General features: G+C 41.1%; 1 protein-coding gene across 1 annotated transcript; it reads left to right on the forward strand.

The window, feature by feature from the left end:
- The first annotated feature begins 118 nt into the window (after window positions 1–118).
- trpv4 (transient receptor potential cation channel, subfamily V, member 4) lies at window positions 119–23,208 on the forward strand. Its single transcript, XM_080739534.1, has 17 exons — window positions 119–484; window positions 3,138–3,219; window positions 3,796–4,223; window positions 5,723–5,898; window positions 7,409–7,561; window positions 8,767–8,907; window positions 11,512–11,810; window positions 12,042–12,221; window positions 14,056–14,214; window positions 18,157–18,249; window positions 18,375–18,448; window positions 18,940–19,105; window positions 19,202–19,268; window positions 19,367–19,671; window positions 20,003–20,130; window positions 20,218–20,339; window positions 20,718–23,208. The coding sequence occupies exons 2-17, from the start codon at window positions 3,211–3,213 to the stop codon at window positions 20,834–20,836; spliced, it is 2,619 nt and encodes an 872-aa protein (XP_080595660.1). The 5' UTR covers window positions 119–484; window positions 3,138–3,210; the 3' UTR covers window positions 20,837–23,208.
- The last annotated feature ends 304 nt before the right edge of the window (window positions 23,209–23,512 follow it).

The raw sequence follows: 23,512 nt of genomic DNA on the forward strand, positions 1-23,512 counted from the left end.
AGCTATTTCTCTTTCTGTTAATTCGGAGCAAAACAAGTATGCTATGTGTTCATTTACACAGAGAATATGTACACAGCAACACCATTTTTGAAAATGTTCGGAGATTACTTTTGGTTTTTGCTCGTCATGCCTTGCTCATAGGCCTGAGTGTGGGCCCTACGTAATCTGTTGTCGGAGACTCGCAGTCCCACCTATGAGTCCCAGACTGTCCCACCCAAAACTTGAGCAAACTTTAGTAAAAGCGTCAGTTGTTTAGGTGGGCGTTGAGTAGAGAGAGTGTGGACTACGCAGTGATCCAACCCAGGACGGCCAGTGGAACAGATTAAATCAGTTCAGCATCTGGCTGTTAACAGATAATACCTGGAGAAAAGAAGACTGGAGCAGCAGGCTACATAATCGTCGCAAGGAGGTTCCATTTAAAAATAATTTGATCAAGTCCTCAAACCCATACGAACTGCAGTTTGAAAAGAGTTATCATTTCAAGGTAAGGAGCCACACTGTTTATGCTGACTGCCTAAATGTCTGAGAAAAAAAAAAAAAAAAAAAATATATATATATATATATATATATATATATATATATATATATATATAGTTTAATTGTCAGGATTTATTTGAAAAAGACATATTGGTGTAGTATTTGTCACATTTGTGAACAAGCATACTGTTATCGAAAATGGTATGCTTTTAATATTTATGTATCTTTTAAAGTATTGTCTCAGTCAAATCACATCTTGTTGACTGGGCATGTTAATCACTTTGGGCTAAAGAAAACCTATAGCTGTACCTCCATGGGTTATGAATATAAACAAACAGCTATAACTACCATATTGTAATTAGCAAAAGTCCTGTCAAGTGAGATTGGTGAGACAGGTGAGAGCCTTGGATCAAAACTATAGGCTATCAGATCGATTTTGACATTTGAATCTATCTATACTATTAAAAGTCAGACTTGATCAAATACATCTTCTAAGATATAGTCTTAGTCCAAGGCTAGGGTGGAAAGTAGTTCTTGTTGTTGGCTTTGTGCCATTTTCCCACTACACTTTTCTTCCAGGGAGACCCTGTCATCCTCCTGTGGTCTGTCTGGATAATGTCACAGAGGAGGAAGTCACACAGCATAGGAGGAACTTACACAACCTGTCTGAGGACACATTGTAGAACAATGACTGAAATATTACAATTTCCGAGTACAATCTGTCTGTTCAGTGCTCTACCACCACTATCTCTTTCACTATCCATTTTATTATGGCACCCCATACACTAATATATCCAATATTTAAATATGGGTAGCTGTCCCCAAGCACACCTGCTGGATGAGTCACACTCTGACTCGTTCCTGGTCTGTTCACTTTCAGTAGTTTACGAAGGGAAGCCTGTCTTTGTTCTGCAGCCTTTTTACTATCAAATGTCCAGTGGAGTGTGAAGGCATGATAATCCTGTGTTGTAGAGGGTCTGAGTCATGTCTCTTCCCCTTGCCGGGCTCTGTTTATGTTAGTCTTCTGTTCTGCAGTTTGGTTTAGCTCAGTTTATATGTCTGCTTTATGAGCTAACCCATGAAAACAAGAGTTATACAAGCATGCATTTGTATGGAGCTTGTTGGTAGCTATGTCCCCTATTACCACACTGCCCAAAAACAGTCTACCTCTACCTCTGCCTCTACTCTACAAATCTTCAGTGTAAAGTCCAAGCGTGTACAGAATAGCAACCTCAGGACAGGTCAATTTTACACACTCTTGAGTTAAACACAGACTTTTGCTGTAGTAAGGCTCAGACTGAAGGTGACAGACAGATGCCACTATAATGTCAGTGTTAAAGACAAAGGGTGACAGCTAGAGAAAGCTTTTTTAAATGGAAGAGTACTCAAATTAATTTCAAGCACTAGAGGACTTGTTGTACTGCTGGTGTGTAGGCCTTCTGGGTGGACATACCGGTCTATACAGTAAAATATTTAGGCTAATGTTAATTTATCCATTTGTAACTCAGAGAGTTTACTCCTCTTCTCCATGACGGGTCCATTTGGTTACATTATAAACTTTCAGAGTTCAATTAACTTTGACATTTTACTGTTTAAAGAAGAATGTCCTCCTAGTTTATGACATTTCCGAGTATGAAACACAAAATCCAGGACTTATTGCCATTGTGGTCCTCTTACTCCAGTCTCATGGTGACATTATGTTATTTATTAAGTAGCCTTGGGAACCAGTGGTTCCCTAGCCATGTGGACCCTATCTTCTGTTTCTGTAGCGTAGTACAGCCCCTGCACATATGTCACAGGGACCTATCCCCAATCTAACCACCCTCAATGCTGAGTGGCAAACAGGGAGAAATCCAGGGATGGGACCATTTGAAAGTTTCATGTCACGATTATTGTGACCAAAGAAATTGCGATTTACCTATCATGATAATCAAAATATCCACAACGTCCATTATCCTGGGGCGGATCATTTGCCAAAAAATAGCAGACACGTTGCAACGTGATAACGATTAACGTCCCATCCCTAGAGGCATCAGGTACTATTTTTATTATTTCCTTGGTAAGACCGGTATTGAACCACAGCCACCAAGTCTCAGGGCGGACACCGTCTAACCACAAGGCCAGTCAGTCACTGAGCTGGTCTTGAGCAGTTATGTTATTGGTTTTGGCTAAAGCCCATTGCACGGGTTTCCAACCTCCATGGGATAGAGCTCTTTTTGTGTTCTTGAAGACCAACACACATTTTGTCTGTAAGAGTTTAACTTCATTTTCTCTTCTCCTGGAGTGTTTGCGACCGTAGAAAGCAGTTTACTATGAAACCCGGCAGATTCTTTCTGTCCGTAGATGGGTAACGCCTCAATGTCTATAGCTGACCTATTGTGACATCACACTGTTGACTCAATGAGTCTTATGTCATCAATATTAAGCCCATATATGCCCATATATGGATGCTCCATATGGCCAAGACAGAATTAATTTGACTATCATCACCTGGACATCCATATATGAAGGTCACGATACTGACCTCATCAAACCCTGGATATCCATACATAGAAACGACTGGATCGTTACTTAGATCTCCATATATGACCTCTCGCATCTTAGGGCGTCTTACTGGTATTAAGATTCACACATCATGGTCTCTCTATCTGTTTCCATAGACTGACCACATGCTTCAGCCTCATTTCCAGTTCCCCCTGAAGAGGAATTTGGCACTTCACCGTAATCTAAGGGATGAATGAGGTACTGAGGGGTTAAATGTCAAAGACCTACCCAAGACCACTTCTTCCACTGCAGTCAACATTTCTCTGTTTTGTCTACATTTCTTTTGTAATACTTTAATTTATATTAATTTCTTCTTAGAGTGCATGAATTGGAGTACAATTAATTTAAGTTACAGTAGCCTAAACTTTATTGATCGCGGTGGGTAATCCCATCATCTGCATTTGACCCATCCTAACTATTAGGAGCAGTCATTAATGGTCAGTGATCAATACTGTCCACACCTACATTTAAATACTACATTTGCTTTTATTTTGATCTCTTAAATCTTTATAAATGATGTGTTTACCATATAAGCTAAGCTAAAAGAAAAAATTATTCATACTACAAGTACATTGATATTCCAGCTTAATTAAAATAATATTGCAAATGGAAAAGGGCATACTGTCACTGAGTTTTCATTACCAGGTGTCAAGTACAGTAAGTCTGTCATTGTGTTTCACATTATTACAAATATTTGTTCAATATTTGTTGTTCAAGGCTAAAGAAAGGTCGAAGAAATGTTTACTCATTCATTGTTTTTGGTGTGTTTCTTAGGGCCGTTCTGCTGCCACTCTTTTGAAAAGATGCCATGTGGCGTTGACCAGGGCAGACACCCTTTCCTCTGTTCCAAGGGCTGCCCTTTCTGTAGACTCAGGGGAAGGAGTGCTTGACAACGATGCCACATTCGCTCTGTCTGAGTTCTCTGACCTGTTTGAGAGTGAGGATGGTTCTTCGCCGGCACAGGACATGGGTCAGGAACCGCCCCCAGAGGCTTCTCAGGCGGACAGTAGACAGAACTTGCGCATGAAGTTCCAGGGTGCGTTTAAGAAGGGCATTACCAACCCCATGGACCTGCTGGAGTCTACCATCTATGAGTCACAGGTGGTGCCTGGCCCCAAGAAAGCACCAATGGACTCGCTCTTTGACTATGGCACCTACAGGAATAACAACCAAAAACGTCGCAGAAAGAAGCTCCCAAGAGGGTGAGAGCAGCCTTCACTGCTTCAATGCACAACCAGTCAGCGTGATGTCAGCCTAGTGGCAGTAGATGTGTGTTTCCAGGGTTTTGATAGCCTTGGATCAAGACTATCATAGATGTAATTTATCAATCTATGATAGTCTTGGTCCCTATAGTCACTGGAAATCCGCGAAACCTGTATTTCTCCTTACATGTACATACAATATAAAGTGCTGACCCGGTAGTCACGGATGTTAACTCGCCCTTCGGAACCTGTGTGCACTGTAATAGTTTGTATTTTTCAATAGATACATCCTGTTTACATCGAGTGTAATACCGGCTTTCGCCTGATGCGCCCTGCCATTAACACCCATTGAGGAATATAATACAGGGAACTTCCGACCTAGACAGAATTATTTGTTAGAAAATCACACTGGTGTGAACACGGGTGTGAACTGAGCGGTGCAGGCTGCTTATCTCGTATGGGCTGTTCTGTCCGTGACATCAGCTGTGGTGATGTCGGTCTCTGCGTACTTTCTATGACGTTAGTCTCGTGGGAGGTTAGTTCCGTGTGAGCTGTTGGCACTGCATACATAGGGACATAGAGACCTTCACGCTAAGTCAAACGTAGGAGCGGATTGCACTGCTCAAAAATACAGACTAATACAGTGCATACAGGTTCCGAATGGCGAGTTTACATCTGTGGCTACTGGGTCAGATGTTTTGTGTATGGAGAAGTACAAGTTTGCGCACAGATTTCCACTGACTACATATGGACCAAGAGACCAAGACTATCATAGAACTAATAATACCCGGGCACTTCAGGAGAGACTACCCAAATAAGATTCTCTTTAACTATCATAGATACATAGATCAGAGTCGGTAAAATGCATTTATGATAGTCTTGATCCAAGGCGAGGGTTTTGCCGATGTTGGTTTCCTAAGTTGTTGGCTCCTCATATTAGAAAGAGTGAACATAATGTTTGACGTTTGAAGGAATAGTTAGAGGCTTGGAAAATTGTACTCATAAAATTGTGACCCTCCTATAACAGTCACTGTGTAGACAGAGGTGCGATCCAAGTGGAAGTACACACTACACACACACACACTCTTTCGCGTGCGTGCGTGAGTGCACTCTCTCTCTCTCTCTGGGCCAGGCAGTCCTTCATATGTCCATTCATTGATCTAACAGAGAGTGTGTTGTGTCCTACACAGCCGTTGAGGTAATATTTAGGCTGCTGCCTGTTCTTGGCTGCTCTACCTGTTGCTGGCACAGTGAGGTCTATTTATAAGAGAACTTCGGTAAAGGGTGTGGGGGTAATCTCTTCACTTTGAGATGTTGGGGACAAATCTACGTAATTCTGTAGTAGACTAATACTGAGTTCCTATCCTCATCCTGTGTGATAGTCTGCTAATTTGTTTATGAAGCGAGAAGGAGATTTCATAGGTCTGTATTTCGTTATGCTACATAACATAAGTCAGGAGTGACTTATTACAGTATTTCCTGATTCCATTCCTTCCCAGTAAGACAGAGACATCCTGTGATGAAGGACCAGGCTCTGACCCTCCAAAGGTATTGAAGACATTCAACCGCTCTCTCCTCTTCGATTGTGTGTCACGTGCAGACCCAGGCTCTCTAGATGGCCTTTTGGAGTACTTGCAGTGTCACCAAAAGAGACTAACTGATGAGGAGTTCAAAGGTACGACTAATTACGAGTGGAAATTGTAAAGTTGTTTTAGCTATAAATTTAAGTTATCTCTCTTTGTTACCACCTGGATTCTAACCTGCATCACCCACATGGGAAACCAAACGGTTACCACTAACTGAATGACAATTCAAATAGAGATTTGGTTTCCCAAGCGGGAGACTGGCTCCCAGTGAGGGAGATCGAAGGGGTTGAATCTAGGGCATTCACCAAATAATCGAATATTTGAATATCAAAGTCACTATTCAACGTTGTTCACCGAAGTCGAATATTCGCTTATTTAAAAAAAATTCTCTTCAAAAAATATATAGTTTATAAAGCTTGGCTAGATAGGAAGTCATAAGAATGAGTTGTCAATGACCCTGGTGGATGAATTTGTTAATGCTCTATACCAGGGGTCTCAAACCTTTTTAGGCCGTGACCCCCAAAATAAACATATTTGAACTGGGGACTCCCACCCTGACAAGCACTTGGAATTGTTGGTATTACATTTAATGTGACTCGGTTCTGCAGATAGCCGATCTACATGCTCACAACGCCTATTTGACAGTTTGGCTAGTCCTGTCGAATATTCGACTATTCGAATACTTTGTGGTTGAATAATTCGAATACTAAAAATCACTATTCGTGAATGCCCTATAGCCCAGACTGAAGCCCAGAAGCCTACTTCTTTCTGACAAACCCAAGCTCCTCATGTTCCTGTAAAATCTAATCTCTGTGTCATGTACCTTTGACCTTTGAATATCCCCCCCTACTCTGCACTTTGCTGTTATTGGCTCAGAGGTCCTGAGAGTGGGAAGCTGTGATGTCAGAGCTTTTGTCCTGCCAGGGATGGGCCCAAAGACAGCTTCCTGTCCATGTTGGGTTGTCTTTGTGGGGGCTCATAACAGGGGCCAGAGAGAAATCACAGCTAACTGTTTTCTCTTCAGACACAAGAGCCTGGCACTCTATTTAAAAAACTGTCAGGCTGAACATAAATTGTGTATACTGGATGTCCTTTAGGTCTTTTCTCACAGTTAAACATTTATTTTTGGACTTAGCAATTAACTCAATTATATATCAACTCCAGTGGTGGAAAAAGCACTCAATTGTTTTACTTAAGTAAAAGTATCAATACGGCAATATAGAACTACTCTGTTCCAAGTAGAAGTACGGAATTCACAATGTACTTGAGTTAAAGGCATCAATAAGTATTTAAAGTACCAAAAGTAAAAGTACAAAAAGTTTGAAAATAGCAGATCTACAAGCTCACAACGCATCGCTATCTGCTATTTTCAAATATCCAAGGTATAAAATAGGGCTAAAGTGGTTTATGTATGTTTTGTAATATTATAATATATATCTGCAAAATAAGTTTTCAAAAAATGCAGTGGAGTAAAATTACAATATTTGGATCCGAGATGTAGTGGAGTAAATGTACTTACTTACTTTACACCACTGATCAACTCCCACTAGAGCAAAGTTGGTTTGCAAGTATTTTTGAATTGTCACAATGTTTCTACAGAGCCAACCACAGGAAAGATATGTCTGCCTAAAGCACTGCTGAACCTTTACAGTGGGCAGAATGGCACCATCCCTCTTCTGATGAACATAGCAGAGCAGACTGGAAACCTCAGAGAGTTCATCAACACACCTTTCAGAGATCTCTACTACAGAGGTATGGCTATACCCAAATCCTGTATGGTGACCATTTAGAACGGGTACACATTATTGTGTATCATTATTGAATTCTTTAACTATTGAAAAACAGCAGATATACAAGCTCACAGCGCAGCACCGAGTGAAAATTTGAATTTTGACCCGATTCTATAAATGTCTTTTGAATCCTTCAAAGGTTTTTTTGAAAAACCTATGTTCCTATGTCAGCAATCTGGTTAGCCATCGTCAAAGAAAAGGTCCTTTTCACTTAACTGGAGCTCAGCTAGTCTGTTCTTGAGAGACTACTATGTCAGTGGTTCTCAAACCTTTTCATGTGAAGGACCCCCAAACTGATATTTATTTGGCCACGGACCCCCATCTCAAAATATTTAGTTCCAGGGACCCCCCAGAAGCAAAATTTTAGTTACAACCGTTCGCTTTGAAAATACATATATTCAAAGATTTGCACACATTTTCACGACTTTTCAAAAATAGCAGATCTACAAGCTCGCACTGTGAGCTTGTATATCTGCTATTTTTCACTGGTTAAAGCATTCAATAATTCTAGGCCTAAATGGGTTAATACTTAGTTGTGCACAGTGTGCAACCAAGTATAGCTCAAGCACCATAAAGCTCATCTGTAATCTAAAGGTGATGCTTCAACAGTTAAGGTCATATTAGAATTTACAATTAGAACGTGTTTTCATATCTTTTGTCTGTATGGCTCTTGCTGTTCAACTTCCTCTGTATTACAGTCGACAGACGGTGTTTGCTGTGGAGACAGTTTGCCATATGCTTGCCAGGCTGCTGGCTCAGGCTCAGATCCTTGAAATGATACAATAATGTTTATGTATATGAGCCATATACACACACCTGACAAATTAGATAATCCAGGCCTCCTTTGTTGACCTTTAAAGCTTAAACTAATATTTGTTGCTTGCCCAACTAGCATCTTTTGCATGGATAAATCAAATGTGTGCGATGTGCAAAATGTCAACAAACCATCCAAGTTTCTCTTCTCAACTCTTACTTGAACTGAACTTTTATCCAGCACTGTCTGTTTTTAGAATGAGCAAAGTTCACAATGACAGGTACACAAAAAAAACCTTCAAAGCAAATGGTATATGCTTTCAAAAGTGCATAAATATATGTTTTAATATTACATAAGGTTTTGTTGTACAGTACGTGTATTTCCACATTGACCACAGTGTATTGTGTTGTCAGGCCAGACGGCACTCCACATTGCAATAGAGCGGCGCTGTAAGCAGTATGTGGAGCTGCTGGTGGAAAAGGGGGCTGATGTCCACGGCCAAGCTAGGGGTCGCTTCTTCCAGCCCAGAGATGAAGGGGGATACTTCTACTTTGGTAAGTGCTATAAAAGCACAATAAACATTGTCCGTCTGCAATAACTCTTTATTGTAACCTTTGACTGGTAATAAGATATTGCTGATGGACTTTCAATAATGTGGTGTGTTTTTCATTTTTGATTGCCAGCTCTATGATATAATGTCCCTGCAGCGACATTTTTGGGAAATGGTGAAAGTGCTGCCAAGGCTAAATAATATACATAATTGCTTCCTGTAAATAAGTCACTGTTGCCATGTAGAAATGAAATCACCGGCTTAGACCCACCCTTTCTCCTTTTATATGGCAGACTTGGGCTGGGCAAACATAGTGGTGGTGAACCCCATCTGATGTATCATAGTGTTGTTTGTTATTAGCTAAAAAAAGAAAGGGAGAGAGGCATGATGTCAGACATTCAAGAAGTGCATCTGAAAATTCCAGTGAAAGGTGTCTGTGTTCCACACTTAAAGAAAAGTAAACATCTCCCCCTTTAGATGGCCCACAGGTCAGGACAAACCTGTGCTTCTGAAGCAAAACTCCACACTGCCCCCTGCTGGCAGGGGAATTTTCTCTCATAGATTTCTTGCCTTCAAAGGGGAAAGTGACTATGGTAAATGCAGTTTATTCTTAAATAATAAGTGTATTATACAATAATAAGATTACTAGATCATATGTTATCAATTCCAACAATTACACCCTGAATATTAGCACCAGTTAGTTAGGTCACATTATTTTGAGGAGAAATAAGTGCTGAGTTCAGGATATTTTACTTTATGTCAAAGCTATCTACTCGACCTCAATCACCCATAGTACCTAGCATTAATAATATATGTATCCCTCTAATATGGCCTGTTTGCCCCGTGGTTATATATCTATGGCATATATAGTTATTTAGTTATTATTTTCATTTTCTACCAAGGATAGTTTTGAGAAATGATTATTATTTGATTAGGCTCTTGCATTATACTCCTTGCTCATCATCACATAGGAGATGATTTCCATTTGTAACTTACTGTAGCATGGTTGTCATTTCCAAATCCCAGCGTGTCCAGGCACTGTGTGAGTAATTTGCCGTGGAGCTTTGCAGTGAGGTGAACAGGAACCTGGCAGGGCTGATGGCTAATGGGATTTAGCACTCACGCTAACGCTCTGCATGCAACCGTGCAAATCCATGAAGAGGACCGTTTCTATGCGAGGTGACAAAGTAATCTGTCACCCATGGCAACGGCTCATTTTCAGCAGCTGCTTTTGGCAGTCTCACCCCGATGCGCCCCTCCCTAAAACAACTACTAATTGTGCTCTTTTCAGAGCAGCGATTTAAGGTGTATCTTTGATCTATATTTAGAGTAATATGCAGGAGAAGAAAAAAAATTCTGGTTGGAGTGTTACAGTTCCTCATTAAGTCACATTGATTTGCCTACTTTCAATACATTTTTTTTACTGTATCAGAATCAGAATTGACTTTATATTCCCATCAAAGGTTTATAGATATGTTTACAATGGATTTTACTGCTTTCTATTGTTTTAGTGATTGTAGCGATTTTTATTTGAGTGTGCGGGGCATGCGTACAAGTGGCTACATATACTAAATATGTATTTTTAGACACAATAAGCCGGCGATTTCTTTATTACTACTTACAGTAACACTACTAGCCCCCATAAGTCACGTCTGCCCATGAAAGATCACGGTGCATCTTGGGAATGTGAAGCAGGAGGTAAACAATGAGCTTCTACACACAGTACTCTGTATGTTGAGTCAATGGTCCCCCATTCCCAAGATGCCCCGCAGACTTCATGGGAGATTGTGACTTTTTGGGAGCTAGTAGGACTACAGTAAATAGTAATAAAGAAATCGGCAGCTTATTGTGTCTAAATAATTAGCCACATAAATAGCCACTTGTACGCATGCCCCCGCGCCCACTCAATTGCAGTAAATGAAAACAAATGAACACACTTTTCCCTAACTACTATCTATGAACCGTTGTTGTAAAAGTGAGGGAAAAAAGCCCTTTAAGGTGCAAAAGGGTGTCTGTGCATTGTACATGAGATAAAGTGCAAACAGAGTGTCAACGTATATTGTCAGGTTCAACCACATAAAACTGTACTTAAGTACAAATTTTAGGTATTTGTACTATACTTGTGTATTTTGTATATGTCCAATACTTTTATTTCTACTCTACTACATCTTGGATCCAAATATTGTAGTTTTACTCCACTACATTTATTTGAGAACTTTAGTTACTAGTTACTTTGCAGGTATAAATTGTAATATTATAAAACATAAATAAACCTATTTTATACCGTGGCTATTTGAAAATAGCCGATCTACAAGCTCACAATGTGTCGTATTGCAACGCATTGTGAGCTTGTAGATCTGCTATTTTCAAATATTTTGTACTTTTACTTTTGGTACTTTAAGTACATTTTGATACCAATACTTTTGTACTAGCTCAAGTAGATTTTGAATTCTGGACTTTTACTTGCAACAGAGTATTTCTACATTGCAGATTCATTGATACTTTTACTTAAATATAAAATGAGAGTACTTTTTCCATCACTGCTTTTTGTACAGTTCCTGTGTGTTTTGTTCATGAACTGAGTGCCGTATATATGTGTCCACTCCAGGTGAGCTGCCTCTGTCCCTGGCAGCATGCACTAACCAGCCTGACATGGTGCACTACCTGACCGAGAATCCTCACAAGAAAGCTGACCTGCGTCGCCAAGACTCCCGCGGTAACACGGTGCTGCACGCCCTGGTGCACATCGCAGACAACACCCGCGACAACACCCGGTTCCTTACAAAGATGTACGACCTCCTGTTGATCAAGAGCGCCAAGGTCTACCCAGACTGCAGCTTGGAGAAGATCCTCAACAACGACGGCATGTCACCTCTTATGATGGCCGCCAAGTTGGGCAAGATAGGGGTATGAATAATGATTACACACACTAATACATGATTATACCTGCATTATGCATACACACTGAGCAGCAAGACAGTGATAGGGAAGTTTATGCCTTCATGTTTCTATAAGGGGAAAATGTGGGATTCAATTTTGTGTGCAAAGGATGATTTATAATTTGTTGAAAATAGCCGATTAACAGCTCACAACGCGTCTTGCTGTGCGCAAATAACAGGGATTTAACTTCCCATCCAGGTTTTTCAGCACATAATTCGGCGTGAGATCAAAGATGAGGAAGCCCGTCACTTGTCGCGTAAGTTTAAGGACTGGGCATATGGACCTGTGTACTCTTCCCTCTATGACCTCTCATCACTGGACACCTGTGGAGAGGAAACGTCTGTTCTCGAAATCCTTGTCTACACCAGCCGCAATGAGGTGAGCCAGCCAGAAGATACAAGCTTATGTGTAAACTAGTCCTTTTGTTGTTATTTTTTATTTTTTATTTCATGTTTTGTATACTGTAAAATGTATGCTTCAGCATTGACAAAGCATGTTTTTCATTTGTATCATTTGTATCACTAGCCCTTACCCGTTCAAAGATATGAGCTCCAGAACCCCCCCCCCCCCCCCCCACCGCCTGCACACACACACACACTCCCCCCCCCCGTGTGTGTGTGTGTGTGTGTGTGTGTGTGTGTGTGTGTGTGTGTGTGTGTGGGTTTGTGTGTGATTGTGCATGGCCTGAACAACAGCGCCCCTCCCTTAACATGTGTGGTCACAAAAGGTACTGTAGGCTAAAATAAGCCGGTTTTCCACAGGCCCAACTACACACCACTCCACACCACACCGCCCACTTGTGTCAGGTTTTCCACTACAAGGAACTGGGTAGAGTGGTGTGAAAGTGGTACTTAACGGGGTACTTAAACAGCTCCACTCTCGAGTGGACCCGGCCTGGGCTAAGTGAGGCCAAATCAGTGACGTATACACGCTGCTGATACTGATTGGTCAGAGACAGAGTCTCACGGCTGAGCTGTGTCTTTCAACACAACAACTTGAGACAGATTTTAGTATGCAGTCACGGCTGCAAATCAAACATAAAAGCAAAGCCTGTTTGTTTTATATATCTGTTTATAAAGAGGACGATTAGGCAGAATTGTGTTCCCCAGCCCTGCAGTTGAGATACCACGAAGCACCAAGAACATTAATCAACACAAACAGTGGACATAGGCTATATCGTCGCGAGTCGCAATTATCAACGGCATGCGTCGGCAATCTGTTATTTTATATAGATCTCAGTGAGATGTCTCCTGTTTGTATTTGTAACTGCATGTGTTGAACGAATCTACAGTAGCCTACATGACATGTACTGTCCTGTTGCTGCGCTAGCATAGCCTCTACATTAGCTTACTTCTTTGGGGAGTTTGGCCAATAAAGTTATAATTTGACCATGAACATCCCAACGTTAGTCGTCGCTATAGTTGTTAAGACTTGATGAAGACCTGTGTGAGTGTGTGGCATCTAAAACATTGTCCACCACATGTCTGTGTTGAATGGGGAAAAGAATCTACAGTAGCCTACATGTACTGTACTGTAGCTTAGCATGTATGCTAGCGCAACTAGCCTCTACTCTTCTTTGTGTGGTTTGGCCAATAAAGTTATTATTTGACTATGTTCACCCCGACGTTAGTCGTCGCTATAGTTGTAAAGACTCGATGAAGACCTGTGTGAGTGTGTGGCATCTAAAACATTGTCCACCACATCTCTAAAAATAATTAGCGCAAGTTAGCATCTCCGTCGTGTTTACAGACTGAGAACGAGTATCCGTATGTTGAAAGGGGCGTCGATATATTTCGGGAGCGGAGGGGAGGAGGGGGAGAGGGGAGGAGGAGGGGAGGGTACTGTAGTGGAAAACCTACATAAAAAATGCGGTGCGGTGTCGTGCCGTGTCGTGTAGTGTCGGGCTAAAAAGTGGTATGGAAAACCGGCTATAGATATAGATACACCATAAAAATGCTAATATACAGCATATGATTTGTGAAAGTGACAAACGGGCTTCACAGTTATGTCAGGTGTGTTCATCTGCTAATGGTGATGCGATTTCAGATCAATTGCTCCAGCCACTGAGGAGAAACGCTGTTTCAGACAGACAGACAGACAGACAGACAGACAGACAGACAGACAGACAGACAGACAGACACTCACTCACTCAGACAGACATTCGCAAAATTATAGTATAGATGGGGCGACATGTTTCTGATCTTATTCTCAGAATCGCCATGAGATGCTGGCGGTGGAGCCTATCAATGAACTCTTGAGAGCCAAGTGGCAGAAGTTTGGTGCTGTCACTTTCTATATCAGTGTTGTGTCCTACCTCATCACCATGATCATCTTCACCCTTGTGGCTTACTACCACCCAGCACAGGGAACAGTGAGTGAAAAAGTGCTGAATGTTATGTATAATACTACCTACTAATATGTATCACATAGCTTTCATGTTTGTCCTTATATCCTCTTTTTTACTTGGACGGGAGATACAACCATGCAGATCATCCCTGTTCTTGCCTTTTTTTTTGGGTTTTTAAATCACAGAACGGACTTGCACCTGTTTATATTTTTGACCTCCTGTCTCCTCGTAATCTTAGATCAGCAGACAGGCTTTTACTTCACTTATTTTACTTGTGTTAGGATTAAGTTCTTGGGGGAGGACCCTCAGACCCCGTTTAGGGAATCTCCCACCTACCCCCTTAAAACATATATAAAAATCGAAATCTTGTTTAGTCTGACATTCCAATGTTGCCAACCCTGCATAATGGTCTAGTGGACTAATGATTGGTCTCTCAGTTTAGAGGTGCCATGTTCAAATCCCAGTCCTCCCACAGGTCTTTTTTTACTTGGACCTTTTCAAGGTTCAAATACAAAATAATTACTCAAGAGCACTCAAAGGTTAGTGAGAGATGGAGTACTGGTCTAAAGATCAGACTCTCATTGCTGATATTCCATTGCTATTTTACTTTGACATTTTCATGGGTAAAATACAAAATAATTTGTCAAAAGCACCTGTTGTTATTTAGGTTGGAGATGGTGTAGTGGTCTAAAGATCAGTTTTAGGGTGCAGGGGTTCTGTGTTCAAATCCCAGTCACCCTACTAATTGCTGCTCTATTACTTGGATCTTTCCAAGGTTAAAATACAAGATAATTACTTAAAAGCACCAAAACACATTTACAGTGAGAGATGGCCTAATGGTCTGCTCTAGCGCTTAGACTCTCAGTTAAGAGGTTCCATGTTCAAATCCCACTCAACCTACAGTCTATCTCTGGAGTATGCTGACCTTTTTTTAGGCTAAAATTGTCTCAATTTTCTCAATTTCTTCCAATGCTCTCAGGGGCAGGTCAGATTTTTTTTTCTGTAAAATTTCAGTTGGACAGAGTTCTTTCAGATATAACCCCCCACCTTTAGCTCTCAGGAAACAGGGGGAGGGACACCCCTCCACAATGGTCCTCCGTGTACCTTGGGCATGGGACTTGAACCTGTCTGAAACCTGCCTGTAACAGGGACAACCGTCCAAGCGACCATACCATTGAGCCAAGGCACCTTTGGGCCCTCAGCAGGTATCTCCTGGTTCTTTTGAGTTTGCTCTTGTATTTTAGCCTTGAAAAGATCAAAGTTCACAAGCAATGAAGTGTAGGAGGACTGGGATTTGAACATGTGACTTCTGTACTGAGAGTCGGAACTTTAAACCACTACACCATCTCTAGGAGCAGGTATTTTCTGTTGATTTTGACTACTTCTTTTGTAATTTTAACCTTGAAAAGGTACATGTAACACAGCAATGATTTGCATGAGAACCAGGATTTGAACATAAACTCTGAACTGAGAGTCTGATCTTTAGACCACTAGACCATATCTCATTTAGAGCAAATGCTTTTGACTAATTCTTTAGTATTTTAACCTTGAAAGAAACGTTAAAGTAACACAGCAATGTAGGAGAAGTGAGATTTAAACCTGGAACCTCCACACTACAAGTCAAATCTTTAGACCACTACACCATCACTCACTACAGATGTGTTCTGGTGCTTTTGAGTAATGTTTTGGTATTTTAGCCTTGGAAAGGTCCAAGTAATACAGCAACATAGGAGGACTGATTTGAACCTGGAACCTCAGCACCGAGAGGCGGATCTTTATACCACTAGAGTTCAGTAGACCATCTCAGTCCTCCTATATTGCCGTATTACGTGTACCTTTCCAAGGCTAAAATACCAATACATGAATCAAAAGCACCAGAACACATCTGTAGTGAGTGATGGTGTAGTGGTCTAAAAATTTGACTCATAGTGTGGAGGTTCCATGTTCAAATCTCACTTTTCCTACTTTGCTGTGTTTCTTTAACATTTCTTTCAAGGTTAAAATACTAAAGAATTAGTCAAACTCATTTGCTCTAAATTAGATATGGTCTAGTGGTCTAAAGATCAGACTCTCAGTTCAAAGTTTATGTTCAAATCCTGGTTCTCATGCAAATCATTGCTGTGTTACATGTACCTTTTCAAGGTTAAAATACAAAAGAAGTAGTCAAAATCACCAGAAAATACCTGCTCCTAGAGATGGTGTAGTGGTTTAAACATCAGACTCTCAATACAGAAGTCACATGTTCAAATACCAGTCCTCCTACACTTCAGTGGTTTAAACATCAGACTCTCAATACAGAAGTCACATGTTCAAATACCAGTCCTCCTACACTTCATTGCTTGTGAACTTTGATCTTTTCAAGGCTAAAATACAAGAGCAAACTAAAAAGAACCAGGAGATACCTGCTGAGGGCCCAAAGGTGCCTTGGCTCAATGGTATGGTCGCTTGGACGGTTGTCCCTGTTACAGGCAGGTTTCAGACAGGTTCAAGTCCCATGCCCAAGGTACATGGAGGACCATTGTGGAGGGGTGTCCCTCCCCCTGTTTCCTGAGAGCCAAAGGTGGGGGGTTATATCTGAAAGAACTCTGTCCAACTGAAATTTTACAGAAAAAAAATCTAACCTACATGCCTTGGGATCACTGGAAGAAATTAAGAAAATTGAGACAATTTTTTAGCCTCAAAAAAGGTCAAGATACTCCAGAGATAGACTGTAGGTTGAGTGGGATTTGAACATGGCACCACTTGACTGAGAGTCCAAGCATTAGACCATTACACCATCTCTCTCTGTAGATTTGTGCTGATGCTTTTGAGTTCTTATGTTGTATTTTAACCTTGAAAAGATCCAAGTAATAAGATTGTAGGTTGAGTGGGAATTGAACATGGCACCACTTGACTGAGAGCCCAAGCATTAGACCATTACGGCATCTCTCTCTGTAGATATGTGCTGATGCTTTTGAGTTCTTATGTTGTATTTTAACCTTGAAAAGATCCAAGTAATAGAGCAGCAATTAGTTGGGTGAGTGGGATTTGAACACAGAACCTCCGCACCTAAAATCTGATCTTTAGACCACTACACCATCTCCAACCTAAAAAACATTAGGTGCTTTTGAGTAATTATTTTGTATTTTACCCATGAAAATGTCAAAGTAAAATGGCAATGTAGGAGGACTGAGATTTGTACATGGAACATCAGCAATGAGAGTTTGATCTTTAAACCACTACTCCATCTCTCACTAACGTTTCAGTGCTCTTGAGTAATTATTTTAGGTCCAAGTAAAACAAATGTGTGGCAGGAGTGAGATTTGAACATGGTACCTCTGAATTAAGAGACCACTCATCAGTCCACTAGACCATATGCAGGGTTGACAACATCAGAATGTCAGAATCAACAAGATTTCAATTTCTATATATATTTTTTCAAGGGGGTAGGGAGGAGATGCCCTAAACGGGATCTGAGGGTCCTCCCCCAATAACTTAATCCTAACATATATATTTTTTTCCCCTGTGTTTTATTGAATTTTATACTAACGATTCACAAAACAAAACTGTTCTAAGGTCAACCGCACCAAAGCAGCTCTTTGCAATTGCCAGAAAGGTTGCATGATGTTGCAAGTCCAATCATTGGTGTTAGGGCATAACATTGGAGCTTAGCCTGTTGTCCGGGATAACTAATACATATTTAAACGTAGCCTACTGGCTTGTGGTTTCACCTCTACTGTGATGCTCCTAGCAGCTGTGTGCTGTGCAGACTATGGATTGAAAATATATATATATTTATAGGGGTGCCCTGAGGGAAAAAAAAATAAATAAAAAAATAAACGTTTGGGAACCACTGGTCTACATAAATGTTCAAATCCTTTTCTGTGGTGACAATTTCAAAAACAATTTCTCATGATTAATGCGTACATGTGTACATTGGCTGCATGCTACACATGTTAAGATTGTATCTCTTGCCTCTCTGTCTAGCCTCCATATCCATACACCACATCCACAGACTACCTGCGGATGGGTGGGGAAATAATTACCCTTGCATCAGGAATCTTCTTCTTCCTCACCAACGTGAGTCTACTCTACAGTATATGCTGAAGCTTTGTTGTGGTTTAAATGTCTCCCAATTTCTTGCATCAACCTCAAATCTGCAATGACAGCAGAAAACTGAGAAATGTCTGTCCTGTCCTTTGTAGATTAAGGACCTCTTCCTGAAGAAGTGCCCTGGGGTGAACTCTTTATTTATCGATGGTTCCTTTCAGTTGCTCTAGTAAGTCTCCAGCCACCCCCTGCCTCACCTTTGCTGTTGCTCTCTGACTCTTACCCGAGGCTAATTCCTCGTCCTTTTAATTGAGTCATCTAATTAATTCCACAACCTCCTCTCTGGTATGTTTTATCGTTTACATTTTTAATTAAGCCTCTGATCCAAACAGAGAGCCGAGGATGTCGGGCACCTCTCTGAATCATCTTTATTTAAGCCATTAACATTGCGTCTGTGATGCCTACATTATGGTAAAACACAAAACGCTATATACAGTATGCCTGTACTGGTTTATTTCCTCAATATAGAACTAGTTACAGCAGTAGTGCGAGCACGACTCCAACTCGCTTCCCATGACCACTTCAACTTAAAATAAAAAGTGCATTAAAAGGACTAGTCCGTGACTGCTGGTATTCTCTTTGAGATTGTTCTTGTAAACTCAATATAGAACTGCCATCAGGGACGTTTTCTGTAGTCTAACCACATCTCTCCTCCTCTAGCTTCATCTACTCACTGCTAGTGATTGTAACGGCTGCTCTCTACCTGTCTGGCATTGAGGCCTATGTAGCAGTCATGGTTTTTGCTCTGGTTCTGGGATGGATGAACACACTGTACTTCACCAGAGGCCTGAAACTCACCGGCACCTACAGTATCATGATACAAAAGGTAAGATCCTCCCAGGGCCTGCAGATGTGAGAATATGAAACAGAGGGACTGCCAAACCATGCCGTGAATAATAAAACACCCTATTTTGGTTCTCAGATTCTTTTCAAAGACCTATTCAGATTTCTGCTGGTCTACGTGCTCTTCATGATTGGCTATGCATCAGGTAGGCCTCGGGTCAAGTTACTTTACAAAAGTATCTTAGCACGACACAGGAGCTCACAGAGCGTGTATAACACTGTGTGTTCTTTGTCTTGTGTCCAGCCCTGGTGTCACTGCTGATACCGTGCCCCACAGAAGCCACGGAATGCGAGGGGGCCTGCCCCACCTATCCCCAGTGCAGGGACACTAACACCTTCAGCGCCTTCCTGCTGGACCTGTTCAAGCTGACTATCGGGATGGGAGAGCTGGATATGATCCACAGTGCCAAGTACCCAGCGGTGTTCCTCATCCTGCTGGTCACATACATCATCCTCACCTTTGTGCTGCTGCTCAACATGTTGATCGCTCTGATGGGAGAGACAGTGGGGCAGGTGTCCAAAGAGAGCAAGAAGATTTGGAAGCTACAGGTGCAGAGGAGTTGTCTGTCTGTCTGTCTGTCTGTCTGTCTGTCTGTCTGTCTGTCTGTCTGTGTGTGTGTGTGTGTGTGTGTGTGTGTGTGTGTGTGTGTGTGTGTGTGTGTGTGTGTGTGTGTGTGTGTGTGTGTGTGTGTGTACATTTGCTTTTACAGTGTTTGTTATTTGTTAAAATACCTGTTGAAAAGCTCTATACCAATAGCCATCATTGTATAGTGTGATTGCTCAATAACAGGTCTCCCTGTCTCTCCAGCAATTTAGTAAGGACACTTTTTTTTTTTTTTACAAAAACACCACTTACATAACATTACCTTTAATTTCACAGTGGGCAACAACCATCCTGGATATTGAGAGGTCCTTCCCAGTCTGCCTTCGCAAGTCCTTTCGAGCTGGCGAAATGGTGACCGTAGGGAAGAACTTGGACGGAACTCCCGACCGACGCTGGTGCTTCAGGTTAGATATTACCGTAATCACGATTAGCCAATCTACGGCATAATCAATCAATGCAATGCAATCAATCAGCCAGTTGTCATTGTTTAGGGTGGATGAGGTCAACTGGTGCCACTGGAATCAGAACCTGGGTATCATCAATGAGGATCCTGGCAAGAATGAGGTCTGCCAAGCCAACGGGATACACGGGACTGTCAGAGGGCTGAGGAGAGGTGAGAGAGTATGATTAGAGAACTGACTGGCTTTGATCAGTGCAGGACTGCAGGTGGAGGGACTCCCTGCTTTTACAGATTTTTGTATTGCTGGAACAGCATATCAGCCTGGCTTGAACTAACTGCTGATTGGCCAGAACCACACGTCACTCTGTCTCTAATATTTAGTGATTATCAGATAGTTTACAGGTTTCTGCAGTACCCAGTGGTCAGGTTTTAGGCAGGATTACTAAAACATAGTCATTTAAGGTTCATGGGCAAAAGCACACATGGCAAATTTATGGTTTGTCTCAATTACTGTATGTGTAAATGTCATCTGTAATCCTCTATATGTGATAGCATGTGTGTTACAACCCTATTATTTTATTTCCCTTCCAGATCGCTGGTCCACGGTGGTTCCTCGAGCAGTAGAGTTGAGTAAAGGTCCAAGGCATCGTGATCTGGTGGTAGAGATGGAGCCCTTTACACCCAGACATAGACCATGTGCAGAGGGCTGAGCGACAGGGCATTATCAGGACCAGGGAGGTCAGCCTGCTGGGGGGGGGGGGGGGGGGGGGGGGGCATTCCTGTGACTCAGACAACCCAAGGCTTTGTTATGCACAACTGTTTTATTTATTTATTTTTTCAACCAGAGGCCCTATCCGACATGGAACCGAGGATAATCAGACCCATGTCCTAACAGACCCTAGCAGGTCTAGACCCAATTCAACTGGACTCGACACAGAGATTCTAAGAGCAGTATTCCCAAGAATGAATGGCTATTGCAAACAAGCTACTGTATATGTGTAACCATCGATTTAATGCCAGGGTGGAGTAATCCCCAAATCAGTCATTTTGTTTATAAAAAATAATTATATTACATATTGTTATATTTTCAGCAAGGCTTTATAAAACGATGTGCATCCTGTTATTTTATTACTGGACGTAGCCTCCCTCATAAATGTGCCTTTTTCATGGATTGTTTTCTCTCGCAATTCCATAAAAGTTGACAGTAGGCCAACCCTATTTCAAAGTCCCAAATCAGCTAAAATCCTTTTCAGTACTTTTCAGTTGTGTTTCCATCACTCCACACCGCTCACTCAGCATCAGCACTCACTCGTGTCAATTAATATGCAAGAACAGATTATATGGTTTTAAGAACACAATTCCACAAATTATTTACAGGTCTAAGTTAAATATGCATCATTTTAAAACCAAAGATGAACACATGTAATATGGAAAAACAGCTGATCAGGTCCCAATGCTTCCACATAGGTAAATCAATTTCAGATTCGCTTGCCCAAGACCTGCAGCAATTATAAAGACCTAACTTACACACATGAGGCAAGTGAGGATTTGGGACTTTGGACCCGGATGCGGGTCCTCGGGTAGGGTCTCGGGTCTTCTGGTTTGGCTGGACTCATGAAGACCTCTACCACAGACTGTTTGGCCATGACATGAAGTGTGCTGAACTCATTAGATTTTTTGTTCAAACAAGATTGGGAGAACACACTGGATGTGCAGCTTCTTGAAGAAATCCTCAACCTGGAACACAGCATGTAAAGGTTGATTTTATTTTGTTTTTTCTCATAATAATTCTAATACTTATATGATACATTGGGTTTTAATTTTGTCAATTGTTTGTTTTAACATCAATGTAAACACAGGCAATGAAAGCATGGTGTACCTCTGCTTTTTTCATGTCACACTCAGGGATTTTCAGATCAAATATTTCAGAAAGAAGTTCAGTTTTACAACAGCATCACAGAATCATGTCTGTCTGCATTGACATGATTATCGTCTTCCTGTAAATGGAGGTTCATTTTGTTGCTGTTGGGGAAGAAATCTTGTATCTATCTCCATAGTTCAACTTTTTATGATTTTTCATAAGAATGCGCCACTTATACAAGAACCAAAAATAGCAGATATACAAGTTCGCTGTGCTTTGCATGGCGAAGAGCTCGTGACTAAATAATGTTATGGATGGATCCATTGGAATGTCTGGAGAAGGTTTCCACCTGAAAGCCATGGAACACGATGGTCATGGTTTTCCTGCAAGAATGCATTGCATTTTTATATTTTTTGTTTGATTTAAAAAGCATCTAATGGTTGTATAATTCTTACTGTAAATTGTGTGTGTGTGCGTGCGTGCGTGCGTGCGTGTGTGTCAATTTAGATTATATACCATACTTTTTGTATATGTAGCCTGTATTCTCTAACTAGATTAGGGCAATTGAGTTAAGACCACATCTCATCTCTTTTATAATAATTATGATCTACCTTTTCTATATTTCTTACAGTTAAATCAGGAAATCATCATGAAAGCAAGGAGATCAGAATGGGTTTAGCTGACAGTGCATGAAGCACTGCTGTCAATTGAATTCATGTACAATGCACTGCTGCCATGTATTGATGTGTGTTTAATATATGAATACAGGGATATTGTTCTGAACAAGATGGGCATGATGAGCATGTTACAGTTGTCAAGCAAATATGCAAATGGTAGACAATAGTAATCCATGTTATGGTTTGTCTTTGCATTTCCAGTGTTATTGTTCCTTTGCAGCTGGGGTATTTGCATAATCAACTCCCAGGCCTTGCTATTATGTTGTGCAGTGTTTTCATTGCATTTGGCTCCATGCCCTATTCAGCTTCTTGTTTATGCGCATCTATCTACAGTATGTATGTGTGTGTGTTATTGTACTAGATGACACACTTAGATGAACAGCGGATGAACCGTGCAATTTATTTTGATGAAGGTCAGAGGTGATTGTTCACTACACTGCCTTGCATTGCTTTAATTGTTCAAGTGCCATGCTTTTTTTATCTTGTAGTGTACTGTAAAGTAAATGTCTAAAAAAGAATAAATATTATATTCTGCTTTACCAAATATAAGCAGATGTGAAAATATAAATATTATTGAATTGTATTTACATTTTGCTACTGATACAACCGCCCCCCCCCCCCCCCCCCCCCACACACACACACACACACACACACACACACACACACACACACACACACACACACACACACACACACATTTAGAAGAAAAATATAACTTTTTGAGAAGAAATCAATGAGTATGTTTATTTTGTTTAAAGTTAAACGTATAAATTGGCACAGAAACTCCTGAACCCCCTTGACGATAAGATGTCATGTAATTTGAATATAATACTGTTTTACTTAATAAT

This window comes from Nannobrachium achirus, assembly GCF_963921795.1.
Source record: "Nannobrachium achirus genome assembly, chromosome: 12".
In the NCBI taxonomy this organism is placed as follows: domain Eukaryota; kingdom Metazoa; phylum Chordata; class Actinopteri; order Myctophiformes; family Myctophidae; genus Nannobrachium; species Nannobrachium achirus.